The sequence below is a fragment of the Fusarium phalaenopsidis genome (genome assembly GCF_050370095.1).
Source record: "Fusarium phalaenopsidis strain FUZ10S chromosome Unknown contig_32292, whole genome shotgun sequence".
NCBI lineage: Eukaryota > Fungi > Ascomycota > Sordariomycetes > Hypocreales > Nectriaceae > Fusarium > Fusarium phalaenopsidis.
Window position 1 is genome coordinate 1306352 of NW_028145410.1, and position 15835 is coordinate 1322186.

The 15835-nt window shown below is 55.2% G+C and overlaps 2 protein-coding genes across 2 annotated transcripts; both read right to left on the bottom strand.

Annotated features, from left to right (window-relative positions):
- Positions 1 to 807: 807 nt before the first annotated feature.
- On the bottom strand, positions 808 to 2197 carry LRP88_04710 (phosphotransferase family protein; the record flags this gene model as incomplete). The annotated part of the gene is made up of 2 exons (XM_083241279.1): positions 808 to 1861; positions 1929 to 2197. The coding sequence occupies 2 exons, from the start codon at positions 2195 to 2197 to the stop codon at positions 808 to 810; spliced, it is 1323 nt and encodes a 440-aa protein (XP_083102427.1).
- An 8129-nt stretch (positions 2198 to 10326) lies between these two features.
- On the bottom strand, positions 10327 to 11817 carry LRP88_04711 (Zn(II)2Cys6 transcription factor domain-containing protein; the record flags this gene model as incomplete). The annotated part of the gene is made up of 2 exons (XM_083241280.1): positions 10327 to 11136; positions 11188 to 11817. 2 exons carry the CDS (start codon positions 11815 to 11817, stop codon positions 10327 to 10329), a joined length of 1440 nt encoding a protein of 479 aa, XP_083102428.1.
- Between the last annotated feature and the right edge of the window lie 4018 nt (positions 11818 to 15835).

Below are 15835 nucleotides of genomic sequence, written 5' to 3' on the forward strand. Positions count from 1 at the left end.
TCTTATGCTAAGTTCTACCTAAGCTATGAATATGCGTCAAGTTCCCGAGTTGGCGTGTCCAATATCTGCTCCCATCTCCTACCGAGACCATCTTGTCAGGCACAACGAGTGTGATTCCTTGCGACCGATTGCATACCTGCCTCCCTTGACTCGAGTCAGTCGCACCCTTCTGGTCCTTGAAACAATACATCCTCTGGCGCACTTCGCATCCTCAACGATAGGAAAGATAGATGGATGCTGAGCTCAACTTTGAGCAAGAGAGGGAGGCCTCCTTTCACCTCCCCATTCCCTCCATTTCTCACTCTTGCCATTTTGTCCTGCCCTCCATCATCGTCATCTCCTCCATGTCCGTTTTCACTCTCGAGCCTTGCTATCCCAATGCGCCGACGTGTCCACGCCTATTCATCCACCTCTTGATGTACCTGTGATGCTCGCTGAACCCATGACCCATGACCCAAAGAACAAACTACCTAAGAACTATCAAGCAGCAGCCAGAATGAAGAAAAAGTCAGCACGACAAGCAACAACCTATCCAAGCCTCCAAAATCCCAAGCCACGCCAATTCCTCTTCCTCGGAGAGTATAGCCCCAGTATCTTGGCTCAAAAGCCGGCGGGTTTACCTCCGAGATCGCCCTTGGCAGTGTCCATCATTGTCAAGCCCGTACAAACTCCCTCTCATCCCATTCCCCAAATTAAAACTCCCATCTCGCGGTTCCAGCAAATATGCCATACCTCCAATAGCTAACAACAACTCAGCCAGGCCTAACAAACAAAAAAGACGAAATCCTCAAATCTCCCAGAACCACCTTACTCGAGGCTCACATCCACCGAATACTCCCCCAGCCTCAAATTCTGACACTCCAAATCATACAGCTCCCCCTCGCGAACCTTGTTGGCCACGATATCAACCCTCGCCGGGCTATCCTCCATGAACTGCCGCACGAGATCAACCGGCACCTGCGAGTTGTCGCAGAACCGAAACCCAAAGTAAAAGATGATCTCGAGGTCCATCTTCTCCAGGGCCTCTGCCACGAGGAGTCCGCCGTTTCTGTGGATGCCCTGCCACTCGTCGGCAAGTTGGGAGCCGTCAAAGTGAGCCTGCTCTCGCTGTCGCAGTATGGTGATGAATTTGTCGAGCTCTTCGACATGGTACTCATAAAACTGACGCGAGGCGAGGAGTTCAGGGGAGTTGCTGACGAGCCACAGGGGAGGATTGAAAAGCTGCAGAGGCACGACACGACTCCATTCCCAGCCCAAGACGGCAACGATGCGCATATCATCGTCGACAATGATGTTCCGGTCAACAAGGTCACCGTGGCAGAGCACAAAGGGCTCGTGGTCCAGACTCTTGTCGAACCACCGATAGCGCACGAAGCGGTCAAACTGGTATAGGTAGTACAGGGTCTGCTCGGCGTCGTCGTGGTCTTGGGTCACAGCAGGGCTGCTGTAGAAGATGTTCCACGCCATGGCCAGCAGTAGCGACACGTACTCCGTAGCTGTGCGTACAGGGCCTCGAGGGCCGCGGACCTCTCGTACGCGCGAGGGCTGTAGGCCTGCCAGCTGCTGCAGGTTGAATTCTACCGAGACAGGACCTTGGAGGACATCGACCTCGTCTTCCTCAGACAAGGCGAGAACTCCAATCTCTGAAAACGTGAGTCTTCGCAGCTGCAGGTATATGTCGGCCAGGCCTTGGTACAGAGTAGTCCGCTTCTCGACCGAAAGGCCCTGGATTCTCACGTCCGAGAGCGGCGTGCCCTCGACGTACTCGAGGATAACAAAAGAGGGGATATCAGCGTCGTCTTCGTCATCGATATTCGGTGCTATGACCCTAGGGATCGGTATCGTCGTCTGAGACACCAAGCTGCCACAAGACCCATCCGTTAAACCATGGCCTCATAAGGGGGGGTAACTCGATGGGAGCTCTCAACTGCATCGTCACCACCTCTCTCTCGACCAACTGCTGGGCGTCAAAGGCCAGGCATGGTGCTATCGGTACGCGCACGACCCAAGAGTCGCCGTTGGGGAAGCGCACATAGTAGGACATGATGAAGCGCCCGCACTTGGGCGGCTGGAAGAAGTCGCACTCATCGCCGTCGTGGTACGAGCTCGCGAGTCGCCGGATCGAAGACTCGTCAATCGTCTCGATGAAGCTGTCGCGCTCCTTCTGGAGGCGGTCTTGGGCTATGAGGTCGACCATTTGGAGAAAGCGATGCAGAAGACAAGATGGTTTGATCGGGGGCCATCTTCAGCTTCAGCTTCAGCTCTCCTCTCGGGCGCATGCAGAGTCGGAATCGAGTTTGCCCGCAAAACCGTGATTGGCTTATCAAGAGCCTGTGAATACGAGATTTGCTGCTTAGCAAGGCTCGGCTTGATTCTGTGTAGCAAGACAGTGTCCTTGAACGAAGGTCTGGATGTGAACACGATTCCTCAACGGATCAGCATCAGGATATCCAGGGACGGGAGTTGTCTGACCACGGGGGTCATGTTGGCTGGAGAATGACCAGCTGAAGCAGATGATCCATGTGTGACACAGATAACATCCCAATAAGCAGAGTTGACGGCTCCAAGTTGAATAGTCGCTTGACCACACAAGAAGCCATCAACTCTCCCAACGCAGACAGTGTCAAGCCTCTCCCCTCCCCTTAACACCCGATAAACTCCTGGCTCCATCTGCTCGCGTAGCTCGTCCGTACTAAGGCCAAACCCCTGTCGCCTGTTGGTCCATCCCTTCCCACCCGCGCGGCCCTTCCCGTCCCTCTCTCCCGCAAATGCTGGGCCTTTCCAACCCTCACGATGCATCACGGCCGACAGGCTCAGCCTCGACCCTCGCCAACGTCCATGCTCCAAAACAAGTCGCAAATCCAACATCTTTTGGCCCGGAAACGATGCCCGTCATCCCTATCCAGATCCTGACCCCTCACACAGTGTGGAGCGTCTCCCTCCCCCGGACCCCCGGCCCGGCCCAACCGCTGCCCTGCCCGCATTAGCCTCTTTGAGGCGACGAGGAATGGCTCAAGCGAGACGTGCCAAAGTGGGAACCTGGGGAGCGCAATGAGACAAGGGCGACGAGTTGACGCTGTAACGAGCTCGACCGCCCAGATACCACCAGCGCAGTCTCTTGGTGAGTGTTGCGAGTTGCAGGGGGGAGCAAGGTAGGTTTGGGGCCTCACTGTGAATTTGGCCGGAGCCAGAGGGACCAGTAGTGGACCAGAAGAATCAAACGAAGGAATAGTAGTAGACGGTAGATCTGAAAGCCATGCGAAGAATAGAGAGAGTGATGTTGGTCCAAAGAAGCTGTTAACAAGCAACCACATAGACGGGCACTTGGATCATAGCTCCATTGACTATATTGTGCCTCGGGATACCCCCAGCAAGACGCCAGACCACGTGGGCATGCTCTAGAGCCTCTCAGTCGCTCATTCTCTTTGCGCCTTGCAACAGCAAAGCCGACAGAAGGGAATGCTCGCTGCCAGAGCCCGTTCCAACGGCCCAGAAGCGATCATACCGGCTTCTTCAAACACCTTCAACCAGATCCTGCTTCAACTATGAAGCAGCACCAAAAGTTGAATGCTCAGCTGCAAATGTGGAGCCCATATAGGCCAGCAACAAGCGGCCAGCTTCCAGCTATACCATGTATGAGCGGCAACAACCAGTCTTGAACAGGCACAACACTCGTTGTTTCTGAATGTAGCTCGACGATGACAAGCAGCTCAGTAGTATTGGCACTTGTAGCATGTCCTGCTGGGCTTGTCCGCAACTCGAATTGTCGAAAGCTTGTCACTAGGCAAGGCCAAGGGTCCAGTTCGCTTAGATAGCCGTGTGCAATGACTGTTTAAGTCGAAATCCAACGACACCAAAGGAGAAAGACAACCCAACGGCCAGCTCTGAAGAACTCTTCCGGCCTACCCCATGTCTCGTTTCTTCATGCTCCTGCTCTTGTATAGCAAATTAACTAATCTGCCAATCTTTTAGCTCTTGTACACATCGTTTGTTTCGAGGTCGCCCCCGTTCGTTCGAAGTCTTGGGTCGAAGTATATCATTTCGGTGGCGCAGGGGGCACTCGAGTGATGGTTCTTGACAAGTCTTCGCGACAGAACCAGCCAACTTGGCCATGTTCCTCTCAACGGGCCATCCAACGCTCCAAGCGGACTCGGTAAAGAGCTTCGAAGATCGAATACCGGTTCTAAACGCTCAAGCTCCACCTGTTAGCATCGTGATCATGATCAGAGTCCAAAGTATACGCAAACAAAGCCACAACTCGCCCGTACTTCAACGAGCCCAATCATCAAACCGCCGATGATGTCGTCGACTCTCCAAGGTCGTCCCTGGCGCAAGAGGGTGCACAACGGCCGACTCGGAACGTCCCGCCCACGCTTCCAACGACAACTTCCGTCTTTGAAGCCAGAGTTTCCGAGGGATGTGTATGCCATGTACGAACTTTCGCAACGAGTACAACAGGAACGCGGGAGGAGTGCCAGAGCAGCTGAGGACAATACTTTCCGTCTCCAAGTCCGTCAAATGATCAGCCCTAGAAGACCAAGAGGAAACAACAAAAGGCAAAATAGCCAGTGGCGTCAAAGTCCACAAGATAGATCAACCTTTGGCAGTCCCTTCTTTGTTCTCCTACCTCGTGTGAGCCACGAGATTGGGCTTCCGGATGGCAGACGGGCTTTCCCCCCTTCTGCCGGAAGTAGTAAGGGGGAGTCGAGAACGAAAGACGGTGATGCCGAGAGGGGCGGGGAGTTTGATCAACGACGACGCGTCTTTCTTTGGATGCATGAAAGAGTTCAAGGTTTGGAGGAGAGAATGGGAGTTGCCAGTAATCAACTTTACCCGTGGTGTTGGTTCCTTCCTCTAAAGCAAGAGTAGTCCGTCATCCCGTGACGTCCCGTCCCCCGGAAGCGGGAAGGTTCCAACATTCGCACCTTCCATCCTCCCTCTCCCATCAACATCATCATCAACATCATCATAACTTCTTCCCACTCTTTTCTTTCCTATTTCGTTCACCGGAAGGCCCCCCACCCCCGTTCTCGATCCCGCGTCTTCGGTCTCCCCGAGAAACGAAAGCGAAGCCATCGCCAAAAACAAAAACAAACAGCAAAACCTTGGAACCTCGCTTAAAGGCTTTCTTCGACGTCACCTGCATTCCAGCGCCTCCAAAAGCCGTTTGCGGTCTCGACGCGGGAGAGAGATCCACAAACACGGCACACGTCGTCGTCGTCCGTTCCCTGTCCAGCTGAACGACAATAGAGAGAGAATAGCAAAAATAGAGGAAGAAGCAAGACAAGACGGCGCGGGTCAACAGGCGTTAGTCTTTTCCGTCCTCTAGTAAACACACGCCCCGTCCAGATCTGATCAAAGGGAGAGAGAGCGAGCTGAGGCTTCGATGCGTCCCGAGCATCTGGCCTAGATCAAGGGTGTAGAGGTAGCATCTAGACTTGCACTTCGATTTCCGGGCATGTGGGAAAGGCCCGCGCCAACTCCGCGCCTCTCCGATGAGGTTAATCGACTCCGTATCGAGATCTACATTCCAGACATTTCGATTTAGAGACGTCTCGGCGCGGGGAAGGGGGCGCGCGATCTGGTGATGGGCAGGTGTGGTGTTTGAGGGGAGAAAACACCAGGAAGTAGGTCATCACGATAGTAAACTACCGTAACCACCCCCCCTTTTTTAAGTCATCTTAATATCATCTCCATACCTTACCCAGCTACGATACACTCCCACGATGACATCTATCGTGGCATGCCATATCCCTTCCGCATTCCAGCAGCTGGTTTCAGGCACCGCCCAATCTCTCGAGTTCCAAAGCCTCGCCTCACTTGTCTAAGACAATTGTCTCTCCCTCCCTTCAAGTCAAAATGTTTCGGAAGGCGCTCCCGCTCCCGTCGGGACGATGCCTAGTTCCTGATTCACATTCTACCTCTCTCTCTCCCTTGCTTCCCTCCCGTCATCAATTGACATTCGTAGATCAGAGACAGAACACGCCCCCCTTTTCCGGTCATGTTTTTTGTTTTTCGACACGGCTCTCTAAACGAGAAACAAAATCTCGGCACAAATTCTGCCGTCCATTTTTTCTTCCAAAGTCTCTAATCACCAGTCGGACCTTTTTGGAGAAACATTGCGAGCCTTCTCCCACTGCCCCTGGTTGCCTGGATGTCCGCTCATCAAATGCCTCGCCTATTTGATTATCAAGATTTGGATGACACGCGGGAACGGGAATGCCATCGGGCTGTGCTGCACCCCAGGAACTCTACTCTGGAGCATGGTTTCACTTCTGTACTTCCCGTCCGCCTCAACTCTATTGTCTTCCGCGTGAGAGGGAAAAAATCTTTATCACCAACACTGTTTAGCATCCCCCCTTTTCGCTTCAGGTTCAATTCACCCAACAATCACCAGAAACTAATCCTTCCTCCACCCCTTTTTTTCCCTGTTCATCGTGTCCGCAGCGCATGTGATACTGTGGTGAAAGATTAACATGTCAGATTGCAAGGCTCTCGCCGAGTCAATGCTGCCCAACAGCCAGTTCGAGTCATGCATAACACCTCCAGGCTGTCAGCGCTGGCCTTGCCGTTGATGCCGCTGCTGCTCTTCTCGCCAGCCTCGCCTGGCGTATCTGCCTCAATTGGAACTAAAAGGCAAACATGGCCTGAGTTGAACAATCACATCGTGACCAACCAACTTGTCGTCGCCCAATCTTGATTGATGGCTGAAGCATCACTTACATGGACCAACTCGAAACTTATCACCACCCCCTTCATGCCCAACCAACACAGTTGCACGCAGCAAGTAACAGTACAGTACAATCCACCACGGGCCATTCCCTTCTTCATCTCGTCTCTTGTCAAACCAGTCTTTCCCCCTCTCCAATAGCGCCCGTCTCATCCGCCAAGCCCAGGCGAGAGAGAGGAGAAAAAAAAAACCTTACCGCCTCTCTCACACTTCCACGCACACCCCCCTCCCGCCGTTTGTTCTGCCTGGCTCTCACTCTCATGGTGCCTCCCTCGCTAAAAGGGAAAAAGAGGCTCCTCCCCCTCATCGCGGCGCCGGCCGCCAGATCAGGCCCGGCCCCCCCTCCTCCCCTTGTTTCGCGTGCCTCCCTTCTTGCTGTTAATACCGGACTCTTTCTGAAAGCAACGGCGGCGTACGACTAGACCCTTGCCCTGCCCTAAGCTGCACGCCAGAGACACCGCCGTTGGGAAACGGGTCCCTGGGATTGTGATGCATCACAAGCAAGGGGGGCTCAGGAGGAGAAAAGGAGACGGGAGCAGCTGCCAGAATCGGGGTCGAGGAGAACAAGAAAAACACGCCTGTACGAGGGTCTCTGGTTGATTCTCCCTCTCTGTAGACAGTGACTTTGAACCATCTTGGTCAGGTTGCTAAGCTCGGGCTTCAGGCTTACCCGCTCGGGCCAATGCACACCTACCTACTACTTGACTAGATGTGGTGTTGTAGCGGCAATCTACGGCTACGGCTCGTACCTGAGGCGAGGGTCTCTTGTTAATTACCTTTGGTACCTACAGTACAGTACCTGTCTGCCATGCTGCACTCCAAGTAAAGCAAGACATCCCCCCTTCATTCAGCACGTTTTTTTCCATCTAGTTGCGGTACAGCTGTCCGTCGAACGACTCTCGCAGGTTAATAACCCTCAAGTTGATTAAATCCCAAGCCCAACCGTGCCCTGTTCATTGACACCCCAAAAAGGCACAGTACCAACAAGAGGCAAGTCAGGTCAAGCAACAATAACAACCTTGTCCAAAATCTTCAGCTCAGACCAACAACAACCACCCAGCCCAGCCTCCCCTCCCCCCAAGACATTGTCTCGCTTGAACACATCGACTCCAGGTCATGTGCCTCTCCCGTCCTGCGCTGTCCCCTGTTGTCTCTTGGACGCAAACGAGCCCAACAGTCACACTCACACGCCCCCTCGAGCACCAACATTCCATTCTTCTCTACGAATGTATGTACATACAGTACAGTGTTCAACTGACAGGGCGGGCCCCGGGACCACCCACCACGGGGCGCCGGAGTGCACGCGGCGCGAGTGCCACAAAAAAAAAAGACGTTGGAAATGGAATTCCATCCAAGGAAAAAGCTCCAGGGGGGAGAGTGTATGCAGTGCTTCAACCTAATCGTTCGTCTCAGCCTGGTGTTGACATGGGGCGCTTGACAATGCCCGTCGTGGCTTGTATTGACACCCGAGTAGTTAATAAGAGTCTCTTTCAGCCAGCCTTCAGCTATTGTCTCCTCTAACTAGAGTAGTAGTGTATTGCCTCCATCTCATCGAACTAAGGTAGCTAGTAGTCGTTGGCCTAGGCTCTCTCCTCCCGCCTTTTCATCCCGTCCTCTCCATCCGTACCGTACTGCTACTACGTGCTGCCTAGTTGGCACCACGGACGGCCTGGCCATGTGGATTCTTTCCTTCATCTTCCCTTGCTGTCTTTCTTTCTTTCTCCCTGCCACGCCCCCTCCCGAGCCGCCCGCCCCATCTTGAATGTCGCCGCCCAGATGCTTCTCGACGTCTTGTTGGCCTGAACCGGACTGATACATACGTGCTAGCTCAACCAGCGCATGCGTGACAAGCAGCAACAATAGACGCCCTTCCCGCTTCCATTACCACCTCGACTCTTGTTTCTCCTCTCCTCTCCTGTTGTGTCCCCTGCCCATCGCCATACCCAAACACTCTCAATTGCTCGTACTGTACTCTCTTGTACCATCCCTACCCCTGCAAATCTCACCACGGTATCTGCCGCGCAGCCGCCGGGAGTCTTCGGGTGACACATGACGACCTTGCGTGGACCCTCACCCCCTACTGTAGAAGCCCTGGCTTGCCCTGGGTCTGCCCTGGTCCCTGGCCCTCTTTTTCCATCCTGGCCTTGCGTGCGTAGCTTGCCCCCTTCTCCTCTCTCACTCTGTTCGTTCCCCTCTTCTTTCATGGCCCTTGTCCAACCCTGGAATCGTCCGTCCTCATGGCCACCGACACCCCTGCTTCTGCCTCTCTGTAGCGCCCCTCCCCTCCCTCTCCTCCCCCTCCCTTCGCTGTGCTTCTTCTGGTCTGTTGGTTGTGCTTCCCAACCTCGAGCCATTCATTGGATACCATTCGTCCGACTCTCTCCATCTCCTCCGGCCAGTTGACGGTTAGAGATCGAGCCATTCACTGCCAAATGGAAAAAGAAAAAAAGTAATAATAATAAACCAAGAGAAAATCAAAACAATAAGAAAAAAAAATAGACACCATTGATCGTGCATGCAGCCAATCACACCCTTGATATCAACTACTCCCACACCCTCCACCCTGACAACCTACTCCCAGCCCAGCCATACTGCGTACCTAGCTCCAGCTTCACTTCACCTGCTGTTCACGATAGCTTCAAGTCCTGGTCAACACGCGTAGCAATGCTGTTTTTTCTGGCTGAGCAAGATCTCGATTACACTAGACAAAAATTCGACTCGAATAACACAGCACAAAACTTCAACAAAGCCACCCGTCCCCGTGCTCCCGCTGCCTTTTCCCTTTTCTTTTCCTTTCCCATCCAGTTCCCAATCATCCATAGCATAGCTTCCGTAGCTGTTTCTTCCAGTCGCGCTCCAGTGCCTGACCGTCCCTTGAGCTGCTTTTCTGTTTCGCTTGCGCGACTCGCCTGACCTGATAGTCAAGAAACACAACCATCCAAGCCTCCATAAAAACACAAAACTGAGCTCCATCATCGCCCCCGAGGGCGACAAGAGAAGCCGGAAAATCAAATGGGTGCAACGTACAAAGGGCATTCCGAGGGCATCAAAACAAAACAGAACCGTATGGTGCCGTGAGGCTATCCGTCTTTCCTGGAAACACAAAGTGACCGACCGATTACAACACTGCGGCGGCTTTGCAGCCACTGCTTTTCGGACAAAAAATCATCAACCACCCAAAGAAACGAAGAAACCAAACTCGACAGCAAATCAAGCAAGCAAGCAAGCAACTGAGAAAATCGGCAAAATCAAGCCAAAGTCAACCCGTGCAACCTGGGAACCATTCAAGGAAAGGGGATTGTTCGTTGCCAAACTCGCGTCTTTCTCTAGGCCATGACCTCTTGTCCTGTATCGTCCTCAAGTTTCCCGTTCAGTTTTTTCGTCTTATCTTTTTGGTCACGCTCCTGTCACTTCCCTTCCAGTGAGAACATGAGCGTGCTTTGGAATTGAAAAGGGTATAAAAGCAAAACAATCGTCATCAGCTTGTCGGCAGCCATCCAGCAGTAACCGAGGGCCTCGTCGCTAGGCGTCGTCAGGCGGTTTCGATCCTCCCTGTTGACCTGTCCGGCAGCGTCAACCTATTCTTGGCCATCTCGTCAACGGCTGGCATCTCGTCGTCCTCCTGGCTGTCCTGGCAAAGGTCGATTCAATCGCTCGATCATAGTCTTGTCGATGTCATTCTGCTCCACCAAGTTGCTGAGGCTCATAATCGACTGGTTCCCGCTCTGCTGCTGCTGCTGCCCCTGTTGCTGCTGCTGTCCCTGTCTTGCAGGAGTCGACGCGCCACTGGAGCCGTTCTGGCCTGTGGGAGAGCGGCCACCGGGTGCGGAAGCAGCGTAGCCTCCGCTCGTCGCAGGCTGGGGTAGGGTGCCGCTTGTTGGGTTACGAGGGCTCTGTCTCGGGCCCCCGTACGGCGGGTATCCAATTCCACCCGGGCTGCTGTGGTTCGAGAATTCGGCCGGAGACCTTCTTCGTGGGTCCTCCTCCAATGCGCTGCGTGGTGGAGGCAGTCGATAACCCTCCTCCTGCTCCTCCGAGGTCCTGCGGCGGCGGCGTCCGGCAACTTGGCTTCCATCGTCGGTTCTTGCGTCTCCGTAGGAAGAGAACGATTCTGTCGGCGATTGAACAGGCGCATAGTAGTTTGCCGGAGGGGGAGCATTCGGGTGCTGCTGGTAAGTTGGGGGAGGGGGTTGCTGAGGCGGAGGTGGGACGGTGCCTGGCGCCAGGGGTTGGCCATATGCTCCAAACAGCTGAGTGCCAGGAGGAACACCTCCGGGGACTGCAGAGACTGGGATGAATGCGGTCGAGCTCGAGGAAGAGACTGGCTGGAAAATGCATTCTTGGTTCATTCTGGCACAGTTCTGACACTTGCCACCAGGAGCGCTCTGATAGCCGCTGCATCGGATCTATAGACAGTCAGTCACACGCGCACCGCTACATACGTTTTCCACACCAACCTTTCTCTTGCGGCAATATCGACACGCAATCGAGGTACGCTGGCGAGGCGCGGCTTGGGTCAATTGGGGAGGGTTGCCAGGTCCAACTTGAGGGTACTCGTAAACGCCGCCAGCGAGGTTACGGTAGTTCTGGTGACCATTTGGCGGTGGAGGACCAGGCGGCGGTTGTCGATAGTAAGAATGGGCGTAGTAGGGATCCTGAGGGTAAGGCTCTTGCCCATAGGCAGGGCGGCGATCATCGTAGTAGCCACCTCGCTGGTCCTGTGGGGGAGGAGGATAGGCCGATGAACGCGGGTCAGATTGCGGCTGCAGAGGCGGGAGATACGGTTGCTGTTGCTGGCCAGGTGGAGGCTGCTGCCCGCCGGGAGGCGGATAACCGTTGACAGCGTTGGGAGACGCATATCGCGGATCACTAGGGTAGCCTCGAGGTGGTGCTGCAGCCGGCGGGCCGTAACTGCGCGGGTCGTGGATGGATGGGAGAGTAACAGAAGCAGCCATGGTGGCCGGGTGAGCGTCGGGAGGGCGCTGGGCAGTTTCTGGGGGAGGAGGGTAATGCGACTGAGGTTGAGATTGGCTCTCGTCTGGGCGGCTTTGCTGATGATAGTCTTGCCGGTAGCTGTCGTCGGCCATGCTATGTTGAGGCGCAAGGGGCCGCTGACGGGCGAGTGTGGTTGACTGGGATTGAACCAGGTGCGTTGGATGGAGAGATGTGGATGGTCAGGCTGCGACAGAGCATTTGGCGGTGGACAAGACTCGAGAGGGAGCGGAGCAGAGCAGCGCAGCAATTGGCGTGGTCAACGCCCTTCTTGAAGTGTCGTCGGAGTGGCCGAGGCTCACGAGTCAAGAATGAATGTCTCGGCAGGAGATGACAGCGGATTCCAGAAGTCTTAGGACCGCAATGCCTGAGGCTTGATTCCCGAGAGGCGGAGGGTGAGTTGTCTCTGACGCGGGCGGGAAGAGAGCGGCGGGACAGGCCGACAGTTATAGCGAGGGATGGAAAGAACCTCCGATCTGATCCACGCCGTCCGTGTGAGGAACCAGGAACCGCCAACCGTAAATGGAGCCTGGGGTTTTTGGGGATTGTGGATTGAGGACCGGGACTGGGGGTGATGGAGGGGGGGACACTCTGGGCCCTTCCCTTCTGTCGGGCTTGGGGGTGCGGAAATAGTCAGCTGAGGAGAGAGAAATGCTCCTTGACGAGCGAGCAGGTGAAGCGAGCCCAAGCGAAGGCGGGCAGTAGAGAGCGAGGTGTCTGTGTCTGTCCGTCTTGTCTGCGACGACGACGACGACGACGACTACGACAACGCCCTACCTATAGATGCACAGTTAAAAACAAGACGCTGGCCCTCGGAGGCGAGTTGCAGAACAGAGGAGAAGCGGAAGAGGAGAGAAAGGATGAAGAGAGATGGATGTGTTGGAAGCAAAAGACATTGGAAGGCAAGGAAGGTAGGGTAGGAACTAACTATGCCTACGGCCTGCCTACGTCTGGTCTGGCACTGGCACTGGCAGCGAGCGACATGAAGGGAAAGTGGAGATCCAAGGGAAGGGAAGGGCAGAGAAGGGGGGGTGCGAGTCTAGCAGAGGCATGTGCGAGGGCTGCCGAAGGATGGAAGTTTAGAGTGGGCAAGTGGCGGAGACGATGGCGGGAATGTAAATGGGACGGATGGGCCGGTGTCGTGCCGTTCCCAGGGAGCCGGCCCCAGCTAGCACCAAGAAACCCAGGCCTGCTAACTAGCACTAGAACCCAGCAAGTAGCGTAGCGTGCGCCGCCGCCGCCGCCAAAGGGGGGTAAGGCAAGGCAAGTCGAGTTGGGGCGAGGAAGAAGGAAGAAAAAAAGAGACAACCGGCTTGCTACTAGGTAGCCAGGAAGCCGGGGGAGGAACTCCAGCGGAAGGAAACGAAGCACGGAGCAGGGACCAGGGCATCATCTCTGGCGTCAAAGTAGAAGGAAGGTCAAAGGACGGGACGGGAGATGAAGCGACCGACTAGAAGCCAGCACGTACCAGGTAGCAGCAGCAGCAGTAGCAGTTGTGGCTCGATGTACGAGCCGGGATGAAGCCTTACTGGGGACTCTTAAGGCTCGAGGAATCAACTCGCTTCAGACAGATTGGCAGCGATTGGCCTTGTAGATCTCCGTGAACCAGGTTGTTGATTCAAGGCAGACGGCGCCTTGAGCAAGACCACCAGTGTTGAGTGTCTTGGTAGGGAGCAAAGAGAGAGAAAGGGGCCTTCTCATGGGTAGTCGGATGGCGTGCAGAGCTGTTGGCCCTGTGGTCGAGAGGTACTGGCTCCGTGTCGAGGACTACGTCAGACAGAGGTGACTTTATATCTGAGAGGTTCAAAGACCAGAAATGCGATCAGGCAGGGCGAATGCGTGTGACTCCGCGAGACCCAGCGGGTGTGAATAGGCTCTACTCAACAATCGTGTTAGACTTTTTTTGCTGAAGCATGAAGAACTCTTTCGATCGATCAGAACTCATTGAGGACGGCGCGTCCCTCTCTCTGATGGTTGGTTTCGAATCGCCCCGTGCCTCTTGTCTCTCACTCGCATCTGCACGGGCGATTGTCGTCTGTTGGCCGCCCAGTGCCTCCTCTACGCTCTGGCCCGGCCAACTATCGTGTGTTGTTGGCGGCCCGAAACGTGCTCTCTCCACCGCAACAATGTGCTTCTCTACCAGGTTAGGGTGGTTGGTAATATGCTCGGTGAAGCCTCTCTCACTCAAGCCATACACCGAAACCTAAACTAACCCGGCTCGGAGACAACTGAAGGATGGTTTGAGTCAAGGTGAAAGCAACAGCGCAGGCACCGGTAGAGACCAAGGGACGGCGCAAAGCTCGATCAAGATGAGACTTGAACGAGACAAAGACAGCAAGGCAGAGAACTCAACAGCAAGGGCGCGGCAAGCCAAGGTTTAATTCCCGTGGCCGTACCCGTGTTGGCTCAGGTGCCATGAGTTTCGCTCGCCTCTCGCCGCTCGCCGCCCGCCGGCTCGGTCAGCAATAGCCACGCCGCCAATTGCTGACAAGTCGATGTTTCCCGAAACAAGACAGACGCCAGGACCAAGCAAAGGGAGAGTCGGAGGGAGGGATGGGTCGGAACAGCAGTAACAACAACAACAAAACACACATCACACACACAAAGACATACCTAAAATATCGGCGGAAGGGAGATCGGAAGCGGTCTTGAGGACGGAGGAGGGTGGAGGAGATGACGGGGAGGGAGAGAGATGGAGAGATGAAGAGAGCGCAGCGCGGCAGAGGGGCGGAAGAAAAGGACCCAAAAGACGACAGAAAGCAAACGAGGAGGACGAGGAGGAGGAGGGGCGTGTGAGTGCGACTGCTTGAATGGTTGTTGGTTGTGTTGGAGGGGTTTTCTGATTTTGGCGTGTTTGGTCTGTCCCAGCGGTATGGGAGAGTATGTCAAGGTCAGGCCAGGCCAGGGCCGGGGGTACTGTCCAGCAGCCTGGTGCAGGTGCAGGCGCAGGTGCAGGTGCACGGCAAAGCAGAGCAAAGCAAGCAAGCAGGGCCAGGTGCCGGGTGCATATCAGGTGCCCAGCAGGTATGGATTCAGCCCTCTTGTCTGCAGCCGTGTGTGTTGCGCTGCGTCGTTGTTGGTGCGCACAAACCGAGCGAGCGATGAAATAGGATGGATGGGTGGGTGGATGGATGGAGAGATGGATGGATGCTTGCTCGGCTGTGGCAGAGCTAGCGGTACCTTACAGCAGTCGACCAGATGGCGGCCGAGGCGGCGACACGGGTGACGGTGGAGTCGATCAGGGAGTCGCCGAGCAAACCCAGCTGGACTGAACTCGAAAGAAAGACCAAGTGTCTGTCGGCTCGGTGCGTCAGGGCTTGGTTGGGAGGCGGCTTCGGGGCATCGAGGGAGGGCGTCTCATCGGAGGGCGACGTATCCGTCCGCACAATGCCTAGGCAGTTGGAGCCTTTGCCTTCAAACACACTCCGGGTCCGCTAACGGCAAACGAACGAGGGAGAACACAGTCAGTCAGTCGAGGGTGGAGGAGGGGTTCAGCCGAGTACAGTGCGTGCGTGCGCCCCGGAGAGCGACCTGTGTGTGGTGGGCCTTGTCCAACCCAAGAGGGGACAAACAAAGTGTGTGCGCAACCTGTGTGATGGATGGGAGGAAGCTCGTGAAAGCTAACCTGCGGGTTGTGTTGTGAGGTGCAATGCCCAAGATGGTTGAAGGAAGGGTAACTACCCGGGCGGGCAGTGCGGCCTGGAAGTGACCGAGCCTATCAAGCGATGCAGATGTAAGAGCTGTGCGCTGAGCTCAGACTGATTAGGCTCGGGCTCGGGCTCAGCCTGACCAGAGACGTTGTGTTCAACTGTCAAGCAGTGAGAGAATTGTTGCTAAGAGGATGCAGGATTCGATTCACGCATTGGATGGAGCTTGGGTTGTCATGTCGTCCGTCGCAAACAAGATATCCCCCCAAGGGCAACACAGCCCTCCCAGTTTGCACCTTCGAGATTCGCCCAATCAAGTCCCTGTCGAGAGAGATGCTGGGGTCCCTCGACGCTTCTCCTTCTGGCCTGGGGACAGGGACAGGAGAGCAGATGCTGCCGGGACGTTGCACCGCGGGCGGATGGTCTTGGGGTTTCTGGAGCCCTGAGCCTTGGGCCGCTGCGTGGT